The 25,366-nt window shown below is 36.4% G+C and overlaps 1 protein-coding gene across 6 annotated transcripts in view; it reads right to left on the minus strand.

Moving 5' to 3' along the window:
- Nucleotides 1-18,393: 18,393 nt before the first annotated feature.
- Nucleotides 18,394-25,366, minus strand: part of LOC119643708 — a 130,462-nt gene continuing 123,489 nt past the window's right edge. For 2 of the 6 annotated variants that reach the window (XR_005248383.1, XM_038043137.1), the window contains exon 12: nt 18,394-18,583. Coding sequence is in view for 4 of the 6 variants with exons in the window: in XM_038043137.1 (XP_037899065.1) it covers nt 18,581-18,583 (3 nt within the window). In the remaining 2 variants the exon portion in view is untranslated. Of the gene's footprint in view, nt 18,584-24,809; nt 25,366 lie in introns of those variants that run through there. The other 4 variants (XM_038043133.1, XM_038043135.1, XM_038043134.1 and 1 more) reach the window with 3 other exon arrangements.

Raw genomic sequence — 25,366 nt, forward strand, 5'->3', positions numbered from 1 at the left:
ATTCACAATTTTAGCCGCCTGGCTTGCATTTTCGCCTTTGTCAAAGAAAAACTGTAAAATGTACCGAATTTTCTCTTTGTTCACTTCCATTTTTTAACACGCTGTAACTCACAACTGAATGCACCAAACAAAAAACAGCAAAAGAATTTTTTTTTATTGCGAAATGTTACCTTTCCAACGAGCATATATATGAAATTGTTTGATCGATATTTTACGAGAAATCTATTAGTGCAGCCATCTACCGAAAAAATAATGGATTTCTTTTTCCCCAAACCAATATTTGTCAAACACGGTTTCGATACAAAATTTGCGAATACTATAAAACGGTCTTGATATAACACGATTTGAAAATATCGAATATGTGTTTAGCTGAATTAGTTTTAATCATTTTCTGCTTTTGATTTATGATTATTAAAAAAAGTTTTAACTAACTTCAAGAAAAAAAAAACAAATTTGGTGTAATTTTCGATGAAAATTAATTTTGCGATCGTCATTATAATTGTTTTTTTTTTATTTATTGTTATTCTTCAATGGCATTCATTATTCATCAGTTAATGAAAAGGAATTGTACAATTCTTTTCCATATAATAAATCACTTACGGAATAAGAAATAGAAATTTGGATAAAAAAAAATATAAAATTATGAAGCTGCCTTGTAAAAGCAGTGTTCAATTTTGCAATGGAGTAGCAAAGAGTAGTTTAACAAAGCTAGAAATTGGAAAAAGCTAAATTTAATTGAACAAGTAATGAAATGAACAACAGCATGAAATATAAACCAACCATCAAATGTACCCCGTCACAAGAATTCCGATCATAGTGTACTTCGAGTACGTTCAATTGAAACACTTCCGTGAAAATGTGGTTTTTCGGTTGAAAACGGCTGCTGCGCGCAAACACACATATAAGATAAATGAGTACAGGATGCATCGGGCCAGAGGAGATTGCTGCCATTGCAAAAGAAATAAAGCCAAGAAAGCGCCAGGCTCTGATGGTATCCCTAATTGCGCTATTAAGCAAGCTATGTTGGTAAGGCCTCATATGTTTGCGAGCACATTCAATGCTTGTTTGAAAGAACAAATTTTCCCAGATAGGTGGAAAAAACACACACTGGTGTTGCTGCCAAAGCCAAATAAGCCGTCGCATGTTGCAAATGCACACCGCCCTATTTGTCTATTGGATACGATAGGCAAGGTGTACGAAAGGATCGTTCGAAATCGTTTAGAAGCATCTCTGAAGAGATGTAAAGGGCTGTCGGACTTCCAATTCGACTTCAGGAAGAAGAAAATCCCAATGGATGCAATAAAGATGGTCACAAATACCGCAGCAGAAGCGATTAAAGGTACACGATGGATGGAAGGCAATAGAAAGTATTGCTTAGTAATAGCATTAGACATTAAGAATGCATTCAACTCAGAAAACTGCTATTGTTGCCATACAGGAAAGAAGAGTCCCACCGTATCTGATAAATATAGTGGCTAGTTATTTTACTGGCAGGAAACTGTATAAAGGGTGCAGAGAGAGGCTGATCACTCGAGGGGTACCTCAGGGATCAGTCCTAGGCTCTACACTATGGAACGTAATGTACGATGATATCCTGAGACTACCTCTCCCAGAGGGAGCATCCATCGTGGGTTTTGCTGACGACATAGCGATAACTATCGTGGCGACAACTATGGAGGGTATTACCACTACAGCGAATAAAACCACCGACATGATCAAGAGGTGGCTGCGGTCAGTGGATTTAGAGCTGACGGATTTTTTTTTTTTTTTGATGAGAAAACAGAAGCGGTATTAATCTCTTCTAGGAAGAAAATGGAGTAAGTGACTATCCAGGTGGGCGATACGAGGATACAGTCTCAAGAAGCCATAAAATATCTGCAATCGCAGACTATCGTTTAAACGGCACCTGAAATACACGGGCGAAAAGGCTACGAAGGTAGCAAAGTCGTCGGCGCGCTTTCTGCCAAACTTGCGTGGCCCTAGGCAAGACCGTAGAAAGCTGATCGCAGAGGTGGTAACTGCGACAATAATGTACGGCTCTTCTGTGTTGAAAAAGGCTTTAGCTATCCCGGTATATACGAGAGACATACAAGCAGCATACAGGCTATGCGCCGTAAGGGTGTGCGCCGCATATCGGACGGTGTCGGAGGATGCGGCCTTGGTCATCGCTGGCATGATGCCAATCGACCTGCGTGCTAAAGAAGGCCAGTGTAGAGCCGAATTTCGCAGACTGTCGGCTGATGCATCTAGGCAGCGTGCAAAACAGCGACTAGTGGAAGAGTGGCAGGAGCGCTGGAGCAGAGCGCGTAAGGGTAGGTGGACGCATCGACTCATACCAGATTTACGGCCCTGGGTGAATAGGCAACATGGTGAGGTTGATTTTTATTTGACACAGGTAATTAACGGCCATGGCTGCTTTAGGTCATATTTGAATAGGTTTAGAATAGAACAGGACCCATTCTGTAGTTTTTGTGCATCGAAGACGCTGAACACGTTTTCTTTGTCTGTCCGAAATACTATAACGAACGACAGAGACTACAGACGGAAATTGGAGTGTTACCTCTGCCCGACAATCTTGTAACAAATATGTTGCACGACCTGAATATATGGAAGGCGGTGGGAATGTTAGCCGCAAACATTATGCGAAAACAAAGACAAGAAGAGCGTCAACATAGGCTGTTAAGTAGTGCCTAAACGGCTACCCTCCCTGTGAAGGTATACCTAAACGGTCGTGCCACAGGGTAGGGGATATAAGGGGTGGTTTTTAGCGGGTTAAAGTTTCGCACTGCCCTAACGGGCGCGTGTTGAAAGTTTGCCTCACAAAAAAAAAAAAAAAAAAAAAGTACAGGATGTATATGCGACATGACCACCAAAATACGATACGTATATTCCTGCACCACTGCCAATATCTGTATTACTATTCTTGCGAACGGATATTTATTAAATATTGTGATTTTCCCTATGAATTTTGTGCAACTGCTATTGGTAGCATTTAATTTAATCTCCAGTTGTTCTCACCAAAGTTCATCCTCAATTTATTTAATATTTTCGTCAGCAGCAGCATGGAACCGTCATCAGTTCCATCAACATCTTATGCCGAGCGCTCAAACAAAATTGTACGTCATCATGAGTTATAGATTATATATGTAACTATTCTCTTCTTAATTTTAACGAATAACGTTTAAAGAAAGCGATTATATTATGCTTTCTTTTCTTTTTCAATTTTTGCGAGAGCATAAAAATGTATAGCTTCTTTTTAAAATATCAGGAATTTAATAAAACAAAAAATAATATAAATATAAAAAAAGGACATCAGAATTTTTTTTTGGTTGAGCGACAAATAGGCTTAGGGGCCCAAGCACCTAAATTCAGGGTTTCCAGAACGCAAAAACAGAGACCATATCTAGAATATCGTATAGTCCTCCTTTGGGCTAGCACGGTAAGCTTCTTTTCTCCGTTCTTCATAGCAGTAATGACGTGCGCATTCGTCTTTGGTAAATCTAACTGTCTGCGGTGTGTGTGACACGTAGTTAGATAGCAGTACAATTAATGAAATGTTACCCAAATTGGAAATAAATAAATTTGAGTTTCTCACTATGAGTTTCTGACTTGTAAGTTGACTCGACAGACACAAACAGAAACGAGAAGGACCGGAGAATGACGACTTTCAATACGAGACTTTGATATAAAAATCAAACATCGAAATGCCTTGTGTTTAAAGCACGTATGTGATTTAAGCAAGATGTCTATCGGGAATCATAGCGATATCAATGTGGCGGACAGATGAATTTGGAAAATTACAATAGACAAAGGTGAGTAGCTATACTCAATGCAATTACAAGATGATACCATAAAAAACATTATATGCTTAAAAAGTTTTGAACTGAATGGCGTGTAATTTTACTGTGCGCAGTGCATACGAACAATTACAATGTTCATAACTGATAAATACAATTTTTTCTGTATATTTTGTTTTAACGGTACAATAGTGACAGTTATATAAAATGTGATAAATTTGTATTTCGCCTCTTTTAAAGAAAATTTTAAGTGGTTTTTAATGATTTCTGTAATTCTATTAACATTATTGCTGTGTGGTTTTGCCATTTTCAGAACCAAACTTGTTAAATCAACGATCAACTAATAATTGTGCTATTATAAATGGAATTTGCAGCTTTATGATCCTGGTTAATACATAAAGATCTCTGAATTTCAGTGTTCTCTTACATTCTCATCAAAAGAAAAACAGTTGACTAATGTGCTCATAAAGCAGTAGTTCTGGCAACTTTATCGTTGTCAGCCGCGATTTTTGTCAATACAGCCGACCGAACTGCCTATGTGACTTTCGTAAGTGCGACAGTTTCCAGGGTTACCAACTCTAAATTGTTGTTGGGCAAAGGCATAAACCTTTGTTGTGCTAAATTTTTCTTAGTAACGTTAAGTATAGTACTATTTGCTGAGTGATGGCGTAGTGCAAGACGGTATGCGCAATTTGCTCACGTGCGCATCCTAGACGCGTAGTATTTTATTATATATTTTGTATGCATATAAATTAAGCCTTACAAGTTCACGAAAAATATTGATTTATCGGCTGTAAAGGGGTATACCTTACTGCCTATAATGTAGGGCAAAGGCCGGAAAGAACGTAAGGGGGGAGACAATCACACGGAACTATTTGTATTCAGTTTTGTCGAGAATGGTAACCGTTGTCAAGCAAATAGGTCGGCTGCGAATATGTCGTCCGCTGAATAATCGTTAGACTTGTGTGAGCTTACGCGGGGGTTATGTAGCGTTTGAGTACAGGGAAGAGCCTATCAAAAAATCGAAAGACAATAGCGATAAAGTACGGTATTCGATTGTCGTCTACACGCAGGGCATCAGCATCTATTCCGTCGTGACTCGAGCTCCTGCTGCTGCGTGTAAGTGGAGACGACAGCTAGCGTCAAGTAATACTTTGGCGAAGATAAAAATGGTAACTGACCGTCAACATAAATACGTCTTCAATACCGAACACATAGCGTTTTCTGCAGTCAGAAATATTGTCGCTCTGGTTAGCGAGGATGAGACATGTTTGGTCTACCCACCGAAAATGCGTGCCTTAAACGCCGGCTTGAAATTTGCGGCTAACGTTTCCCGCCTGCTAATTCTTTGCATGGAGTGCCACGATGCTGGAACGGCTGAGCCATAGTTAAACCAATGCACACGTGTCGCTAAGAAAATTGTGGAGCAAGTGGGCCTGATGTTTGGTTTGCGGATAGACCATGTCAAACTTATTGATGCGGCTCTTCTTATGCTGTCTATAGCGCAAAGGGAAAAGATTGTGGCTAGAACAAGGCCGGAAGTGAAGTGTAGAGTCAGTCCATTCAGTCCATTAGTCCGAATCACTTTTAGCAAATGAATCTCAACGATACGTCCTCCTCTGGTGAGCGCTTCGACAAGAATGCCCGCCTGGTCTTCGAGCCTGGGATTAAAGCGGGCAGTGAGTGATTCATCCATTTGAAACTGGTGACGTCGATGTCCCTTTTACCAATAGGACGACTATGGGGTGGTTTATTATCAATAACATAATCATTTTAGATAGTGCCTCGTTCTCACGCGAAGATGAATGCATCCATATACTAAACTAAAATATATTTAAGTGCATTTCCTGTTAATAAGACATCGCCTCTGCTGTAATAAATTTGTCAGCGGCTAAGGGTATTTTTTCATTCAAGTATTTAAACCTTACAAATATTGCTCTGCATTATACCAATTTTCCAAAATAATCGGGAATTTTGGGCACATATTCATTTTTCATAACCATCTAAGCCCTATGCTAGGCGACGGCTTCAAGGTAAAGTTTATGCGGCACTTGTGGCTAGTGCTCTAATTATGGCCGGACTGACGGGGGGTAAATGGGCGGAACTTGGCTGAAGTTAATTTTTTATACTGATTGATTTTTATACTATTGTATTGCTCACCGTAAGTTTCTTAGACTTGTGCCGACAATCATTAATGCGCTGAGCGACTCATCCAAGAAGGATTCACCGGCCGTGCTTTTTCTGCAGGGCTTGAAGAATCGACTTTTTATCTTGTCTTCCTGGACTAAATGTGGATTTATTAAAAAAGTTTGTAGTACTTTGCCACAGCTTTAAGAACAAACATGGCGTATTCAAGGAGTCTAAGATAAGGTTTACGCTGACGTCACTTATAAGAGAACTTTTTCCACATGACCACCTTTGCGTACTTGGTAATCATTTTTTCCCAAGCCCTTTCTGACTGTAAATTTATAAGTTACAGTTGTTTTAATGGCGCTCCATTTGTAATTTTCAAAAAAATTGAAATATTTGTGTTTCGTTCGTTGGCTAAATAACTACACTCGAGCATTAAATTGACAGTCAGCCAATAAAGTGCCCCTGCCGAAAGCGGTCCAAAACAGTTAGAAAAGGAAACGATCTAACAATTTCTGTAGCGAGCTAGCATGAACAAACTCTCATGCAAAAAGCCATAGCATAGCAAAAGCATAACCCACAAGATAAAAGATTACATTAATCTTTAAAGCCCCGTAGTGGTGCCTCGAGAAGGAGGAAAATAACATTGAGCAACGTTCAGATGCGTGACCTCATTTTTGGCTAGTGAAATGAGGGGAGCTACCTGGGGATTTTGACAAAAGTCTTTTCCTTTCATTTAAAGTGGCTAAACGCAAAGGCCACCAAAGCATCCTTTTACTTTCAGGTAAGGTAAAACATGGAGTATAACACCACAAATGGTTTACTATACGATACATCTCCTGGACGTCCTTCTTTGCTTAGTGAAATATTTAACCAGAAGCGCGCTTCTCATCTCTTATCTGCTTATGATTACTGCTTATCTAACGAATCAACGTTTTCGAGGTTGGAATGGTTCAAAATAAGATTCTTCACTCAAAAGCACATCAATGTTGCCAGGACGGATCTGCTAAGGTTATTTTACTAGGGATTCCCTATTCTATATTAAGTTCTACCATTGGTTATTATGACACAATGTCAGACAAAACGAATGTTTCTGATCGTGTTGAATAATCACTATTCTTAAATAGTACGTTCATATTCTATGCTGCGAAGACCCCTTGCTTTTGCCTATGCCATCAATCTCTATGATAGTAGGGTTTACTGGCGTTTCCTAGGCGTTTGACTAATTTCGTAGTAGCAATATTAATGTGTAATGCTGAGTCGAGAATAGCGCGACAATTTGCATTGAACCCATTGGATGCCTTTAATGTAATAATTACAGTACTTAAAAGCACATATCGGCGTTTTGGCGACTGACAGCGTCCTGTTAAAGTTGTAGATGGTTGCGAGGGAATAGCTGCTGCTTTAGCTATTGCCAAACTTCCTTGTTTATCGGCGCCTGTTGAGACTGTAAATCATTGATGCCGTTATTAATATTTTTGGTGTGTGGCAACATGTTATGACTGCGACCGCAGTTTTTACATTTTCTTGCCTTGCAATTTTTGATCACATGCCAGGATTTAGGCAGTTGAAACAATGTTTGTTGTCGTTTACCAATTTGCGACACTTGGTTCAGGAGACTTCAAAAATGTTGACTATCGATATAATACAAGTTGTGCTTCTCCACAAGCAATAGAGGATCAGAAAATCGCGTCAGCGTTCGCAAATGTTAATTCTCAATCAAATTTAAGAAATTTAGCTTTATGCTTACTTGATTGTCTAAGACTAGCACATAAACCAATACTAACTACCAAGGATTTAAGAAACAATATTCTGGCACTTAAAAAAATTAAATAATGCAAAACGGGCATAAATTAATGATTTTAAACAATCACATCAATGTGGCTAATAAAAGTGCAACTATGCAAAAAATACGTTTGACAAAAATACATTGCTTGACCAATTGGATATATTTACAGAAAAGATTGCTTAATTGATAAAATATATTAATACTACATTAAAAAAAAAATTATTTCAACTACTCTTAAATATTAGTTTGGGGAAAAAGAAATCCATTATTTTTTCGGTAGATGGCTGCACTGATAGATTTCTCGTAAAGTGTCGATCAAACAATTTCCGACCCTGTACGTTTACATACTGTACATTTCGCAGTAAAAAAAATTCTTTTGCTGTTTTTTGTTTGGCGCATTCAGTTGTGAGTTACAGCGTGTTAAAAATGGAAGTGAACAAAGAGAAAATTCGGTACATTTTACAGTTTTTCTTTGACAAAGGCGAAAATGCAAGCCAGGCGGCTAAAATTGTGAATGGTGTTTATGGTTCCGATACTGTAACAGCCAATTATGTGCAATTTTGGTTTCGTAAATTCCGTTCAGGAATTTTTTATGTTAAAGATGCACCTCGCACAGGTAGGCCGGTCGTCGAAAATCTCGATAAAATCGGAGAAATGATCGAAGTTGACCGGCATGTTAGCAGTCGTAACACCGCCCAGGAGCTAAAAATCGACCATACAACAGTTTTAAACGATTTACACAAAGCTGGATTCAAAAAGAAGCTCGATGTTTGGGTGCCACACCAATTAACAGAAAAAAACATGAGGGATCGAATTTCCATCTGCGAAGCCTTGGCCAAACGGAATGAGATAGACCCATTTCTTAAACGGATGGTGATTGGAGATGAGAAATGGATCACATACGATAACCCTGTGCGAAAACGATCGTGGTCAAAGAGCGGTGAAGCAAACGGTGGTCAAACCAGGACTAACGGCCAGGAAGGTTTTGCTATGCTAGGCTAACAAAAGTCAGACTGTGGTGATTTTATTTTTTGGAGAGCAAAACCCATAACTGGCGTAGTCGGTAAAGGACCACGAAAACTAAATAAGTGGAATTTATTTGGCAAAGTGAAAGTCTGAATAAGTGCACATTATTAACGTATATAATATAGATATAAAAGCAAATAAGTAAATTTAAGCAAAAATATATAGTGCCAACGAGCTAACGAAATTTAAAAAAAAGCATAAAGGGAACCCCGCCGATATAGAAAATAAAAACAACTGTATACAAGCAGTTCGTGTGAATTAATAATAAATACTTCAAAATTAAAGAAACATTTGCTGCATGTAGATATGTAAACTAAGGATATATGTATATATAAACGCTTATATGATAAAAATTAACTAACCCACTTTCGCGCTTTCTTTCAACTTGAAAGAAAAATAAGAAAAACGAAGTACGGAAAACTGGCGTCAATCCAAATTGTTCCTCCTCTTTAGAAACAAAAGAAGAAAACAAATCGCTTCAATAAAAAATACAAAACATAGAAATAAGTAATAAAAAAAATATAAAAAAAAGAAAGTGATATTCGGCGGGGCCGTATCTCGCAAACTCATCACTACGCTTTTCGCACTCTACTCTCCACGTTCTTTTATTTGACACCCACATGATATTATTAAGAAAAAATAAATCGCGGTATCTACCATATTCATTTTAAAATGAACCCATTTTTAGACAGATAATATGGTGTTACGGAAATGCCAAATCCTCTTCATTCCAGCTAAGCAATAAAATCCTTAAAGAGGGAAAAACCAAATGCACATTCGCAGCGCGTCATGTAGCTGCCGGCCGAGGAAAACGAGTACCAGAAAAGCAGATTAACGAATTCAAAATCAATTTATAAAATTAGATAATGGAATAGAATGGTAAAAATGTATATAAATAGAATATTTGTGAAAAGCAAAGTGAGTAGAAAAAGAATGTCTAATTTGAGCAGTTGAAAGGATTACCAAAAATAAATTGTGAATAATCCTATGTTTAAAGAAAATAATTGTAAATAAAAGAACTTTGAAATGCATTTCTCTTGAACAAAATATCCACAGTCCTGTGATACGGACTGAATCTTAGAAAAGCGAATTTCATAACAACTGATGTCAGAAATGAGATTTTGGAAACTAAGAGAAATGGTGAAATTAGAGGGACTCAAAGTGGATCAGCTAAAACACGAGCTGGGAAAAAGAAACCTTCGTACAGCTGAATTAAAACAAAGACTGGTCGAACAGCTAGAAAAAGATCGACAACACTCGTTCATACTTTAATTCGGATACTATATCGAGGGAACAGAGACGAGAAAATACTGTAAAATCAACGCATGCTGCGAACACATATAGACGAAACGTACCAGCTAGTTGGATACCAGAATAAATTGCCAAGGAAGAAGATACAGGCGCCGTGAAAAGTGAAATAAAAGCCTTAAAAAAGAAGCGGCTAAGCTACAAACTAATGACGTAACCACCAGCTCTATAAAAATAAAAACACCCCTATTTGACGACACCACTAACTTAAACGCATTCAAGATACAATTTGATGTTGTTGCAACAAAAAATATGTGGGATGATGACGGAATAATAATAATAATAACCTCCTTGGACGGAACAGCAGCGGAAATTATCCAGATAATCCCGGAAGGAAAAAGAACGGAATTCGCGGAAATTCATCCAATGCATCCATATTGGAAAGGTAATATGGTAGTAAACATGTGAAGAAAGAGTTGTCTTCGCGCTGCCAGAAGCTGAACGAAAGAATCCTAGATTATGCTCTCGAAATCGAACGCTGGGCCAATCTCGCGTATATCGGTGTGCCCAACGACGGAAAGACTAAAAATCGACTTCGTGACGCGGAGCTTAAAAAAGCTGTGTGGACGTTACCTAAAACGCCGTTTACAAGCAGATAGTGTGCTATGGATGTCAACCATGAAGGTGAGACGCATGGAAGTAACCAGCGAGAACAATAATTCGGATGTGGTCTGCTTCGCCAAGTCCTGCACGAAAATAAGCGAATGCCGGCTTGTTATGTCTGCGAAAAACCTGGTCATTTTGCGTGGGAATGCCGGTCGAAACGCAAAAGAACAAACTCCACATCACCTACACGAATTAGTAGTGAAGAATGTCTGCAAAGGTAGAATAAGAAGAAGAGACCAAAAGCAATCAACAACGGTGAAAGGATGAGTACAGAAACATTTCGTATATACATCGGGAGCTACTGCAGTACAAAACTTTGCAAAAAATGGATATGTAAAAATGACATGTTTTTTATTTTTTGCCCCATAATTACATGTGGAAAATCACACAATACTATGCGTAAACAGTCGTTTAACTGAATCAATATTCCCATCAAACGAACAATATGGGCTTTGCTATTATCTCATAGTCTCAGCTTTTAGACTTAAGTTCGCTTATTTAGTTTTTTTGTTTAAACCTTTGTGCTAATTACTTAGAACCTTTGTTCTTTCTATTACGCTTTAAGCTGTATTCGCAAGGTTCATAGGCAGAAAAAGTTTAACGTGTAGAGTTTTCACCAAAGCAAAAAGCTTTCAAGTACTATTTAACATCTCCTAAGCAGAGATATTGCTCAAATGTATATCCTACATAGTTTTGAATAAGTTTTTATTTCACCTTACCCAATTAAGTGGAAATCAAAGCATTTAAAGGCATTGCACAAACATTAAAAGAAAAAACGACTTGAAACCAACAATGAAGAATGAAAACTCAATAAGTGGCGTCGTAAAACCTTTTCCGACTAATGGCACTGGCACGCGAGTAATCCAACTTCTATATCAAAATGGTCTAATTACCAGACTTGTGAGCTTGTCTTCTATCAGTCAACAACAGCAAAGTCAGTTTTGCTATTTGATGTTCACACTACTAATTACATTCGACTTAACCCCCAAATATTTTTTTAGCGCGATTCAAAAGAATAAATAACTTTACAATTGCAAGAAAACACCCATACACAATCACGTCAATTACAAATTATACTGTTACAGAAATCCCAAATCCTGTTCATTCCAAGTAAGGTAATAAAATCCCTAAACAGGGAAAAACTAAATGCACATTTGCAGCGCGTCACGTAGCTGCCGGCCGAGGAAAACGAGTACCAAAAAAGCAGGTTAGCGACTTAAAACTATAAAATTAGGTACTAGTAATATGATAGTAAAATTTATATAAATAGACTATTTGTGGAAGGGAGGGCTAGTAGAAAAAGAATACTTGAGTTAAGCAGTCGAAAGTATTGCGAAAAATAAATTGTGAATCTTAAATTTAAGAAAATAAAATTGTAAATAAAAGAACTTTGAAGTGTATTTTTGTTGAACAAAATATCTACGATCCAGTGATACGGACTATATCTTCCAAAAGCGAATTTTATAACAACTGGTGTCAGAAGGCAGATCGCGGAAACCAAGGGAAATGGGGAAATTAAAAGAAATCAAAGTGGATCAGCTCAAGCATGAGATGGGAAAAAGAAAGCTTCGTATAGTCGGTAGCAAAGCTGAATTAAAACAAAGATTGATCGAACAGCTAGAGAAAGGCGGACAGAACTCGTCCATAATTAAATTCGAATATAATATCGACGGAAGGGAGCAAGCCGACAACTCAGAAGGAACAGAAAACTCAGCAACAGTAGGGGAAAAACACAGCAAAAAAAGTTCGCAGATAGTCCAAGTATATCAAACGTTATGCCGTTTATGCAGCAAATGCAAAAACAAATGCAACATCAAACGCAACAAATAGAATCAAAGATTGACGAGAAAATTCAGGTAAATCAACGCATCCTGCGAACACATATAGACGAAACATACCAGCAATTGGATGCCAGAATAAAATAAATCAATCAAAATCAAAACACCCCTATCAAAATAAAAACACCCCTATATGACGGCACCACTAACTTTAACGAATTCAAGCTACAATTTGGTGTTGTTGCAACAAAAAATACGGTGACGGTCGCGTTAATAAACACGTTGAGAGGAGCAGCAGCGGAAATTTTCCAGATAATCTCGTAAAGGAAAAGGACGGAATTCGATGGAGTTATGGATGCATTGGAACGGAAATGTGGTAGCAAACATGTGAAGGAGGTAAGACAACTCTAGGTTTAGAGTTGTTTTCGCGCTGCCAGAAGCTGAACGAAAGCATCCAAGATTACGTTATCGCAATCGAACGCCTGGCCAACATCGTGTATATCGGCGTGTTCGACGACGTGCTGGAAAGATGAAAAATCGATGCCTTTGTTAAAGAACTGCGCGACGCGAACCTTAAAAGAGCTGTATATACTTTACCGAAAACGAAGTTTACGGAAACGCTTGGCTTCGCGCTTACGCAAGACGCAGCTAGTGTGCTGTGGACGTCAAGCATGAAGGTGAATGTGACTTTGCAATTGATTGTGGGATACGACAGACAAGCCGAAGTGTTACGACAACAGAATATCCTTTCAAACTCCGAAGCAATAGTGTGAGCCACGGCTATCCAAGAGCTAAACAAGATGTGGGTTGTCGAGCCGAGCAAACAATGTATGAAAGACAACACCATCATTGGAAAAGCGGTTGTCCCACCGGTCAACAATTTAATACCAGTACGGCTATTAAACCCAACCAGCGTTACGACAAAAATTTACAAAGGAGACATTATAGCGCAATGCCAAAAAGCCGAATACGTGGTAAATCATCAACTCGAAATTCCGAAAACATGCTCAAAGATATCCCCACAGGCCGAAATTCTCATAAAAAGATGGACTAGCAATCTGAATGAGCAACAGAAGATATTTCTTCTTTTGGTATATTTACTAAAAAGTTTTCCTGGAAAATTGGTCCATCTTTGCCATTACAAATTCGGGTGGCCGTAATAATGCTGCGAATAAACACAACTGTGTAATAAACACAGCAGGAGCTGATCCGATTCGGCAACGGCCTAGAAGAATTCCATTGACAAAAAGAGGAGAGGTAGCGGACTTGATCAAAGATATGCAAGAGCGAAAAATTGTCAAACCATCAAATAGCCCTCGGAGTTCGCCAGTAGTTTTTGTTAAAAAAAAGATGGGTCTACCGGATTTTGTAGTGATTATAGGAAATTGAACGAAGTCACCAAGAAGGATAGGTACCCTTTGCCTAGGAGCGACGACACCTTAAATACATTGGCAGGTTTGCAATGGTTCTCAACCTTGGATTTGAAGTGTGGGTACTGACAGGTGGAGTTCACCGAACATAAGAAGGAAAAGACCGCATTTTCCGCTGACGATGGCTTATATCAGTTTACCGTAATGCCATTGGGATTAGGCAATGCGCCTGCCACATTTGACTACCTAATGGATTGCGTGCTAAAAGGGCTGCACTGGAAGACATGCCTGGTGTATTTGGGTGACATTATTGTCATGGGTAAAAATTTCGGGGAACACCCAAAAAGCTGGCAAATGCTTTTCACCGATTGCAGGCAGTAAGTTTAAAATTGAGTAGTGAGAAATGTATGTTCTTTGTTAAGGAAGTGACATATCTTGGGCACAAGGTCTCCAGGACTGGAATTCATACGGATGAAGATAAAATCAGAGCAGTTAAAGAACGGCCACGGCCAAACAATTTGCACGAACTTCGCAGTTTCCTAGGACTATGTACATACTACCACTGCTCGATTGAGGATGATATTGGATAATATGCACCGACAGATTCGGCATAGAAGGCAAATCGTAAGTGACAGGTTGAAAGCAAGATAAGATCTAAGGGCTAACGCTGATGGATTTAAGGAAGAGGATTTAGTGTTACTGTACAATCATTTACGTAAAAAAGGTATGTCACCAAAACTGCGATATAACTGGAAGGGTCCGTACAAAATCATCACAAGGATAAATGACGTGGTCTATCGAATACGAAAACATCCCAGAGGCAGAACTAGATTCAAAGTGGTATACCTAGAACGACTGACCGCCTATCAAAACGACCTCGTTCGGGACAAGATTGCGTGGAAGGTAGTGTAACGGAAATCCCAAATCCTGTTCACTCCACCTAAGTAATAAAATCCTTGAAGAGGGGAAAACCAAATGCACATTCGCAGCGCGTTATGCAGCTGCCGGCCGAGGAAAACGAGTACCAGAAAAGCAGGTTAACGAATTAAAAATCAAGGTACAAGTAATATGTGGTAAAAATGTATATAAATAGAATATTTGTGAAAGGTATAGTCAATAGAAAAAGAATGTTTGATTTGAGCACTTGGAAGTATTGGCAAAAATAAATTGTGAATAACCCTACGTTTAAAGAAAATAATTGTAAATAAAAGAACTTTGAAGTGTATTTCTATTGAACAAAATATCCACGGTCCAGTGATACGGACTGTATCTTAGAAATGCGAATTTCATAACAATATTTTTATTTGAAGTGTGTACAAAATAATATAAAAACATAAAAACTTCAAAAAAGTGAAAAAAAAACACAATTTAATTGCTCGTAACTTTGCGTGGCCATGGCCGATAGATTACATGTTCGTACCTAGAAAGTAGACTGTTTCGTAAAGTAAATGTTAAAAATTTCAAGGTTCTAACTTTTATAATTTCCGAGTAACGAGCAAAAATAAAAAAATTTTTGTTTAAAAAAACTGAGTTGTGTTCAGTTTACGCTTCATTGCGTGCTTGCGCGCTGACCTACTGGGCCCACTTCCAATACCAACTTGCTTGCAAAAACTTCCAATGTTTTTACCAAATTTGAAATCGATATCTTCATTTTTTCGGCCAGGAGAATGCTAACAGCAAACACCACACAGACACACTGACGGACGGACATGGGTAAATCAACTGAGAATTTCACGCTGATTAAGAATATGTATACTTTATAGGGGCTCTAAAGCTTTCTTTTGTATGTTCCATATACCTTGGAAAAAAACAATATGAGTATTCTGTGGTGGATATAAAAAGAGATTTTCTGATCAAATTATGTTAGTCCATTTTAGTAGCGAAGCTAAGTTTTCTCTTATAGTTGACGATTCATCTGTTGCTAGTGGCGGCGCTCTTCATCAATTTTCTAACCGTAAAACTGAACCCATAGCTTTCTGTTCAAAAACGTTGTTAACATCTGAGACGAAATACAGTACATTCCGAAAAGAGCTTTTGGCAATCTTTACTCGAACCAACCATTATCGTAATTTCTTAAAGGAGCGAGAATTTACAGTCTACACCGATCACAAATCACTTACAATTGAATTCAAAACAGAAAGAAGCCATATACCAACAAGACATTTACAATTTATCGCTCAATTCACTTTGTATATGCAATATGTCAGAGGTGAAGTCAACAAAGTAGCAGAGATTTTATCGCTTGCTTACGAAGTCAACGTAATCAGCGAAATTAACTTAAATCTTAAAACACTCATATTAAAACAACAAAATATTAAAAGTTATTTAAACCAACCTAGAAATAACTTATTTAATTTAGAACTAATCTAAGTACGATTTCTCAACTTAAAAACTGAGTTGCGACAAAAATCAACCTAACCAAAGGCCTTTCGTTCCGTGCACATTGCGACAAGTAGAGGAATAATTAATAATAATATTTTTCATCCAGGAACAAGAGCTAAACGCAGATTAATCACAGAACGTTATTTTTGCTCAAAGATATACTGATTGTGGTCATCTCGATTCATTAAATGCCAAAAAGACAAAGTGAATAGACATACAAAACCTCCTAATAGTAAGACTCCAAGGTCATTTCGGACACATACACTTAGATATAATTAATCCACTTCCACAAACAAAATACCCATATATTAACCACTATAAATCGTTTTCACGTTGGCCAGAAGCGATTCCCCTAAGAGAGTGTCTTCATCTACAGTCATTTTTGCCTTCTACAAAAATTATATATGTCGTTTTGGAGTTCCACTTACTACCACTACCGATCAAAGTTAACAAGTTACATCTCAAATGTTTTCAGAATGGAAAAAACGTTGTGGTTCACACAAAATTAACACATTAATGCTTAGGAGGAGGAGGACAATTTTTGGAATCTCCTGTGATGTAACCATGCCTACGAAAATTAAATTTTTATATGGTGAAGAAAATTACTCTTCAAAATTTCTTAGTAAAAATTTATTGATATCAACAAACTAGCATCAAGATTAACTTTGCCGAATCGGAACTATGTAGATCTATTGTCCAAATTAAGCCCACATAAGATTTCTAAGGAAAAATAGCTCCAAATTGTCAAATTTTTGATACTTTTGTTACTTTACGATGAAAATTGTTGTGTAAAAGTAATATGATATAGCCCTTAATCGTATGCATTTTGAATGAAGTAGATGTATTTTTGGGTGTTACGTATGATCGTGCAAACTTCATATACCCTATAATAACTAGACCAAATTATTATAGGATTAATTTTTTTTGGAGCCACTCCAAATAGTATACCAATAATTAAAAAAAGCTAATTTTTAATTTGTTATGGTGTATATTAGTCTATACTAACCGTTGTTAGTATAACGATCAACCGTAGGAAATTTGGGTCACATTGACTTATTCTTTAAATCCGACCATACGTATGAGCTCTCATGGAACACAAGCCCATATATAGCGATAGAGTGTAATTTGTAATTGTAGTGAGGGGAACAATTGAAAACTAAAAAAATCTTTGAAAAGTAAATTAAGTTTGCTAAATTTAATTCACGGCAGTTGACTTTTCGAACGAATGTGTATAATATTTCATGCATTATCACGAAAATGAATGTCCAAATTTATTTAGAATAAAAATATTTTACAATTTTATAACTATCGTAAATGAGTACGGCATTAAAAACACGTATGATACAATACAATCCCTACAATGTTCCTATATTTCTTTAAATTCAGAAGTTAGTACTTACAAACAAAACAGCTCTTTTTTGCGTGAAATAGTTTTTCCACCTCCTGTGCTCCATCCTTTCGGATAAAATCATAAGACGTTGTAATTACGTTGTTAATCTTATGCTTAGCGCCTCAACGATAACACACGTCTTCTAAATTTCAACGTATCCCCAGATACATCTAATGCCATCCTTGAACTTTTCCGGCGTAACCTCAAATGTGAACAATCCTTTTCATACGAGCTTGAGCTTTCAGCTAGTCGTTTTTCGTCAGTAAGGTCTTAAGCTCAGGCTGAATTTTCTTTTAATAAAATTGATTTCAGCTGGCTTCCTGGTAGCTGCGGTAGCATACTATTTTAGAATTATCGCTAACACTCCGTCTAGCCCAGGAGTTTGGCGAGTATTGGAGCTGGCGAGGGCTTTGTTAACGGCTCTCAATCGAAAGAGTAAGGTGGACATCGATTATATTTCTCTTTCAGGCGAAAGCGGTGACTTATTGACCACGTAAATGATAGCAATTTACGTTTATTATTAAGAAATCATTTCTAAAATATTCCAATTTTTAATTTTGAAAATTAGTAAACAAGAGACAATAACATTGCAAAGAAAAAAGAATTTTTCTCCCTTTAAAAAAACTTCTCTTAATGACAGCTTGCGTAGTAGACTGTTTCTGCCAAAACCAAATGACTGTTTTCTTTTCCATCCAAAAGTCCGAAAGTTCAATATGCATTCTAAATTAACATACCAGTACATATAAGCAGTCAGTCCAATCGGAATGATTCCTTCAAAAGTATGTATAGAAAGAAGGAATATAAGATACATAACATGTATATATGTGTAACGGGTTTATTTATTGAGCATCTCTAAAGTTGAGTTTTACCATTGTGTGAACTAAATTATAAATCAATAAAATTAAATGTTAATTAAGACAACGGGACGTGATGTTCAGCTGTGGGCGGCATTCGGACGAAGGGTTTGATATAATAGGCTTGTACTATTATCCGTGCAAACGAGTTCACTGAAAGAGAAGTTTTATAATACAGATACATTGATAAACATAAATTGTATTCATATTGAAGAGCATATTTACGAACAATATGTGAAATGTGTTAGATATGACTATTAAGACGCTTGAGTCTGTGGAAAGCAATAAATTAGCTTGTTATAGTTCTACTTTAATGTTTCAATCTTATAAAAGGTAATTTGGTCCAAATCAATACAAATTACTGCCTAAAAGGTATTAGAAACTAAGAAATAGTTACGGCGTGGTTTAGTATCAGGATGATATGCCAATAAAATCAAAAATTTTTGTTGGTATGCTTAAATAAAATCCTTTTATCATTAAATATTAAATAATCTTAAAGACGAAAAACGATAGGTTTAGGGTCTTTTAAGCTCCTGACAACAATGATGTGAACTCATATTTTCAGGTTATAATTTCTAATATTGCACCTGCTATAAAACCATATAAAAACAAATCATTACTTTTGTATTCTGTTCATTGCACCACAATGATGACATTTGAAAGAGTTGTAAAAAAATTTTACAGTATGCACACATTAAACAAAAATACTGCCGGCACTTGTAAGTTAAACCTTTGGGGAATAGTCAATTCTAACTTTAACTCTCTGGTAAGTAATCAAAATCACACATTTTAAATACATTCACATACAATTCTCAGCAGAAGCGAAATTTAAAATAAAAAATATATATAACAGATAAGTACTCTATAGAATTGTACGACAAAATTGAACATACACAGTTACAACGATATGAATGTATTACTACATACATAAGATATATATGGAAGTATATTAATATGTATATACGGCAAACACATGAGAGAAAAATGATGTACAGTAAAAGCTCCTTATTCGCGCTTCCTTTATTCGTGGTTTCACTATTCGTGAATTAAAAAATGCGACTTAATTCCCATATTCGCGATTACAAATTTCTTTATTCGCGGATTTTTTGTGACTGGTTCCGTAATTGCTTTGTTTCTCAAGTTGAAACTTATTTAAAAAAACAGAATTTAGACTTTAAAGCAGGTCTAGTTTTGGACAATGCACCAGGTTATCCTCGCGAACTTGTAACTATGCATCCAACCATAAAAGTGACAATTTTACCTCCCAACACGACTTTGCTTCAACCTATGGGTCATGGAATAATGCAGGCCTTTATGCTCTATTACATTAGAAGAACGTTCAAAATCATATTGGATAATATGGAATGTTATGGAATGCAGGAAGAAATTTGACATAGCAAAATGCGTCGTACACATTAAAGAATCTTTGGATGAACTGAAGCCATACACATTAAAGTCATGCTGGAAATAACTGTGGCCTGCTCTGACTGCGAAAAACTACGAAGAATCTGTGCAAATTCAAACTTTGACTTCAAACATAGCAGAAATCGCGAATGGAATAGGACGAGATGGGTTCGAAAAGATAGAATCAGGTGACATTCAGGAATTGCTTGAGTCGCAAGATGAAGATTTGACTGAAATCGACTTGGAGGAAATGTTAAATTCACAGCCCATTGAAGAAGAGGCTTCAACAAGGACTGGAAACGTGACATTTAATTTGAAAAATCTTAGTGAAGGTTTAAGAACGGCAAATGAGCTACGCGATTTCTTTATGAACATTGGTCCGTATATGAAACGAGGCAAATTGCTAATGCGACTGCTGCGTCTGAACTGAAGGAGCTTTTAAAAACTACAAAGCAAGAGAAGCTTACAAAATTTTTCAAACCATTCGCTAAGCCTTAATAATTAATCAAAATGTTCAAAAACTTCAATTGAATTGATTTTTTTATATGTATTTTATTTTTTTTTTTTTTTTGTTTTGTCTCCTAGGAACGTATCCCCTATAATCCCATATAAATTACCATTCCGTATTCACGGTTTGCTTTTTTATTTTGTCACCTAGGAACGTACCCCTATAATCCCACATAAATTACTAATTCCGTATTCACGGTTTTTGTCTCCGCGGCATTTTTACGGAACGTATACCCCGCGAATAAGGAGCTTTTGCTGTATATAAGAAAATTATGGGATAGATACGCTAAGTAGCGATACATTTAAGCGGTAACAGTATTTACTCAATATTCCTATCTTTTTGGATTTTTTTCAATGAGTAGGTAATATAATTTTAAGTGCTAACTATTAAATTGTTTCATAGAACATATACAATAACAAAAACAGAAATTTTGAAGTTAGTTACAAATATTTAGATGCATGTCTATACTCATCAGGAGTATGACTTTCGCCAAGCTTATCGTTCTCTGCCAATGGACGTTGGGTGGATTGCCATCCTGGTATGACAAGGAAATACTAAAATAGTCTGCTCCAAACTAACTTACTCTAAACTAACGAAATAGGCAGCCCAGTTGGCGTTGTTGTATATTTTTTTTAATAATATGTAGATTTGATTCAGCTATGGAACGCCCCACGGACTCTCACCTAACTAATCCGGGATATTATGTAATCCTATGTAAGCTATGGCCATCATCCGAAACTAATTTCTGTGATTCCTCATTATAATGGCATCAATAATAACTACAGGAATCTGATATAATCTCAATGTTGTTTCCATGCAATATTTTGTTAAAATCACACGATAAGTTAGCGAAAACCTGTTTAAGAAAAACTTGATGTAATACTTTATCTCCCGATAATACAAAAAAAAAAATTTATAGCAACCTTAATCCACCGAAGCCAAACTAAATAATCTAAAATTCAAAATAAAATGTAATTATCGAACGACATGCTGTCCAAAGGAAACCCAACCAAAAGATCCCAAAATTTTCATGAAATATTTTTAGTAGCATCGTTGCCGAAAGAACCTTATTGCTTTTAGAAAATAAATTTATTATAAGAGTTCCTTATTTTTATTTCAATTACAAAGTAAGTCGCTTGGACGATAATAGCTTTTCCCTCCGATAACAGCCAATAAAAATTTATACGCAATAATAACAAAATCAACAATTTTATTCAACTCTTCCAGATACCGCTGTTGCAAATAAAAAAGCGTCAAAAATATATGCGTGAGAGTTGGTAACCATATCATTCTGTATTCTCCCAAACTTAAGCAGCTTACGGTAGATGTAACGTTTCGAGAATTCGACCTATGCAAGGATGTTATTGGTTACTTTTACCTTTTTTTTTGTTCTCATGTTTTCCGGCCTGGCTCGTCGGATGGGGTGTGTCCAAATAAAATGCATTCAGATACGTGCTAGGTTCTTCCTTCGCTACAATATTTTATTATTTTAAATAAAACATGCTTACTAATAAAATTGAAAACTTTTAACTAATTTATTCCACGCCCTAACCATATTACTTTTACCTTGCCCCTCCGTCATCCACAGGAAGTCTTACCAGTGATTCAACCTTTAATAATAATACATTTCTCTTATTTTATTTTCCAACGAAAGTGTTATAATGTTTTAATTCCATATTTCAAAACAAAATTTTCAAAATGAACAATGGTTATTAATCGATTTTATAAATAAACTTACCCAAACTAACAACCACGTAGATGCGCATCGCCGCAGCTAAAAGGTTTGTTAACAAATTATAGCTTTTAAAATTTAAAAAAAAAATTGTTTAATATTTAGGAAATATAACTCAAAAGAAATGTCAATTATTGTTTCGACCACTTAGAGATACCACGCACCAACCGGTGTGAAGAGAAATGCTACTTTAACATTTTATTGATTCTTTCGTGTTTTACACTCCTTCTTGTACATTAGCTTGTCAGTTTTTCCCCTTTCTTTTTTTTTTTCTTGGGCTTTGAGACTTTCTACCCTTTTTATAAGACACAGTTCTTAAAAATGTGCGGAGACATTGTTTGTCGGTTTTTGTTTTTATAAAAAAAAATTAAAAAACTCATATATTGTTCCCTTGTGTAACATAAATAGCTATCTTTTCTTTAATTTCAATTAATCTCTTTTTATATAAAGGTGTCTCGTACAACACCCGCAGCCGACCAACAATTTAGCTAAATCAATCTACACCTTTATTTTTTAAAAGTTTTCTCCTTCTCATTTGCATTAATGAACTGCACATTCATCATCCAATTTTTAATGGGCACAACCTAGCGATCGTTAATTCCAGCCCTCTGACGCGAACGTTAGTACTTCTTGATTCTCGTTCTTTTTCTCTTTGCACTTTTGTATAACTTCAAAATTAATTAACCTTAGTGACCTTGTGCTTTTGTATCTGAACAATGAATAGCGTTCCAATTATTCCGGCTTTACTAAAACTATCAAAGCCTTTTCAGTTTGCAATTTTTTTCATATATTTCCAATAAAACTATTCGGGATTTATTCTTTCTATAATTCTTATAAATTCACTTTCATTATCATTCACTGAAATTATTTGTCTTAAAGTAGCGATAGCACGGCATGAATTTCAATTTTATTCCAAAAATATTTACAAACAAAACTCTAATGAAAGCTGCATTTTTTTTTCTCGCTTTTTCTTTCCTCTTTTTTTTCCAAGTTGCCCCAGTTACTTTTTTCTTCGCGCCGCTTGCCGCTTTGCCAAAGTTGCCAAAGTTTTCCTTTCCTTCTTTTTTTCCCCCACTACAGTGTCTATTACATAGACATTCATATTGAGGCGGATAGAGCACTCGGGATTCAATCGTCTTTAATGGAGAAAGAAACATGAAGATGTTGATCTTATATCCCCTCAACGCACTTAACGCGCAGACATTCGAAACATCTCGGAAGAAGCGGGATTGCGGGGGCGACTCCGATTGACCACTTGGCGGGTGAGATAAAACATATCTTCGAAAACAAGCATTAAGAGCAGGCGCAGCTTAGAGAACAAATAGGAAGCGCGATGGAAGAGCGTATCGAAAGGTAGGTGGAAGTTCTCGTCTATTTTCAATGTAGAAAAATGGATCAAAAGACGGCGTTACGAGGGTGGCTATTATCGTATACAGCTCCTAAATCGTCGTAATTGCTTTCTAAGTTATCTACAGAGGTTCGGACATGACTGTTCATCGTTATTCCTAGGCTGTTCAGAAAAGCAAAAATATGTGAAGCATGTGATGTTCAATTGGCCAAAACTTGTAGCGTATGGTGAACCTAGGTGGAACTCAACGATGCCCTTTCTGACCAAGGAGGTCCAGCAATCAACGCGGCTGGAGGGGCAGCAAGTAGAGAAAAGACGCTGTTGAAACCAATAAGAACATCCATCTTTTAAGACAGAAGAAAACATTATATTCATTTTTCATTAACACTTTTCTAGCAAAATTTTGACACATTCAATAATTTATTCTTCATAAAATTTTTCATTTCATTTTACATGGACCACTGGCGTTGCAAACTTATGTAAGTTGAAATCTTATTTTTCAATAGACAGAGTAAACTAACTTCTGTTATTTATATTTATTTATTTATTTATTTATTTATTTTATTCCACTTATACTAGAAACTCAACTAAACAAATAGCAGTCGAGTTCAATAGGCTCTTAATGCAAAACTAATATTAATTAACAATAAAATTGAGTATAAGCATAATAAAACAAATAAGAAGAAAAAAAAAAAAAAGAAAAAGAAAAAAGAAAAAAAAGCATGTACACTATCAGCATAGGAGCACACTTACAACCGGTACAGGATCAAATTGCAAATGAACCCCTAAGCCATCGCAAACATGCATAAGCCTGGCAACCGATAATAAATTGACAATAATTCACTTTCGAAACGTAACGACTTTTTAAGGATAAAAGCTAGTTTAAATACGACATAGGTAAATCGCGCGTATTAAGCAATGTTGCTTTAATGGACTTTAAAGAGTCCGATAACGAGAATAAGTGGTAGACGTCATTTAGGTTCTTGCAAACGACTCTGAGCGGATTGGACAGCTCATAATTAAATTTACACTGATTAAGCTTTACCAAGATAAAGTGCCTAGAGAAGCGGTTAGGGACATTGAAGCTTACTTCACCAAGTAATGAAGGCGAGTCAATAGCACCATTTATTACTTTAATTAGAAAGGAAACGCCAAGAACAAATCTACGTTTCTCAAGAGATTATATATTTAAATATTTTGCATATTTGCTTAACTCTATGTGATTATAAATTCAAAAATAATCCACCCCTCTAATTGATTTTATAACGTGCTTTTCTATCCGAACGTGTTGTATAGACTTAAGGAAGAGTGTCTGTGTTGTGAAAGCGGCTCTTAGTTGCTTAATAATTTGCCTGCACTGGTCATTTGGCAGCATCGTGTCAGATAAAAGGGCAGTTGTCAGTTGCTTTTAGATGAATGGTGTATACCATTTCTTCTGGACTTAATCCAATATCTCCTTTTATACAGCTGCGATAATCTAATAATATTAATGGCAAAATATTAACCCATTTGATAACATTTGATCTCTACTTTTACTGTCCTGTAGGACCCTTCTACGATTCCGTTACTCTGCGTACGTTATGCTGTGGTCTTTGAACATCTCATTCCGAGTAGTCTTGTGATATTTCGAAACAGTGACGGCTGGAATTGTCTTCTTCTATCGAAACTTATGCATTACGTTATTATCTCTACTTATATGTTCAAATGAATGATTCTGTATTTCGTATGTTACTATTATTGACCATTATGTTGTTGTATCCCAGCTGTCCAAAATGCTGTGCAAGATCGTGACCATTTTCGAGGACCACTTATTTTGTAAGCCCAAACAAATCTTTCCGCGTCTTATTTTGTAGTTTTGCTTACAGCAAAAATGTATATGGAATTAACTGCCAATTTGCGAAATTTCTCGAAGATGCGGTGATGGTATTAATATCGCGTAGCAAC

The sequence above is a fragment of the Glossina fuscipes genome, unplaced genomic scaffold (genome assembly GCF_014805625.2).
Source record: "Glossina fuscipes isolate IAEA_lab_2018 unplaced genomic scaffold, Yale_Gfus_2 61541, whole genome shotgun sequence".
In the NCBI taxonomy this organism is placed as follows: Eukaryota; Metazoa; Arthropoda; class Insecta; order Diptera; family Glossinidae; genus Glossina; species Glossina fuscipes.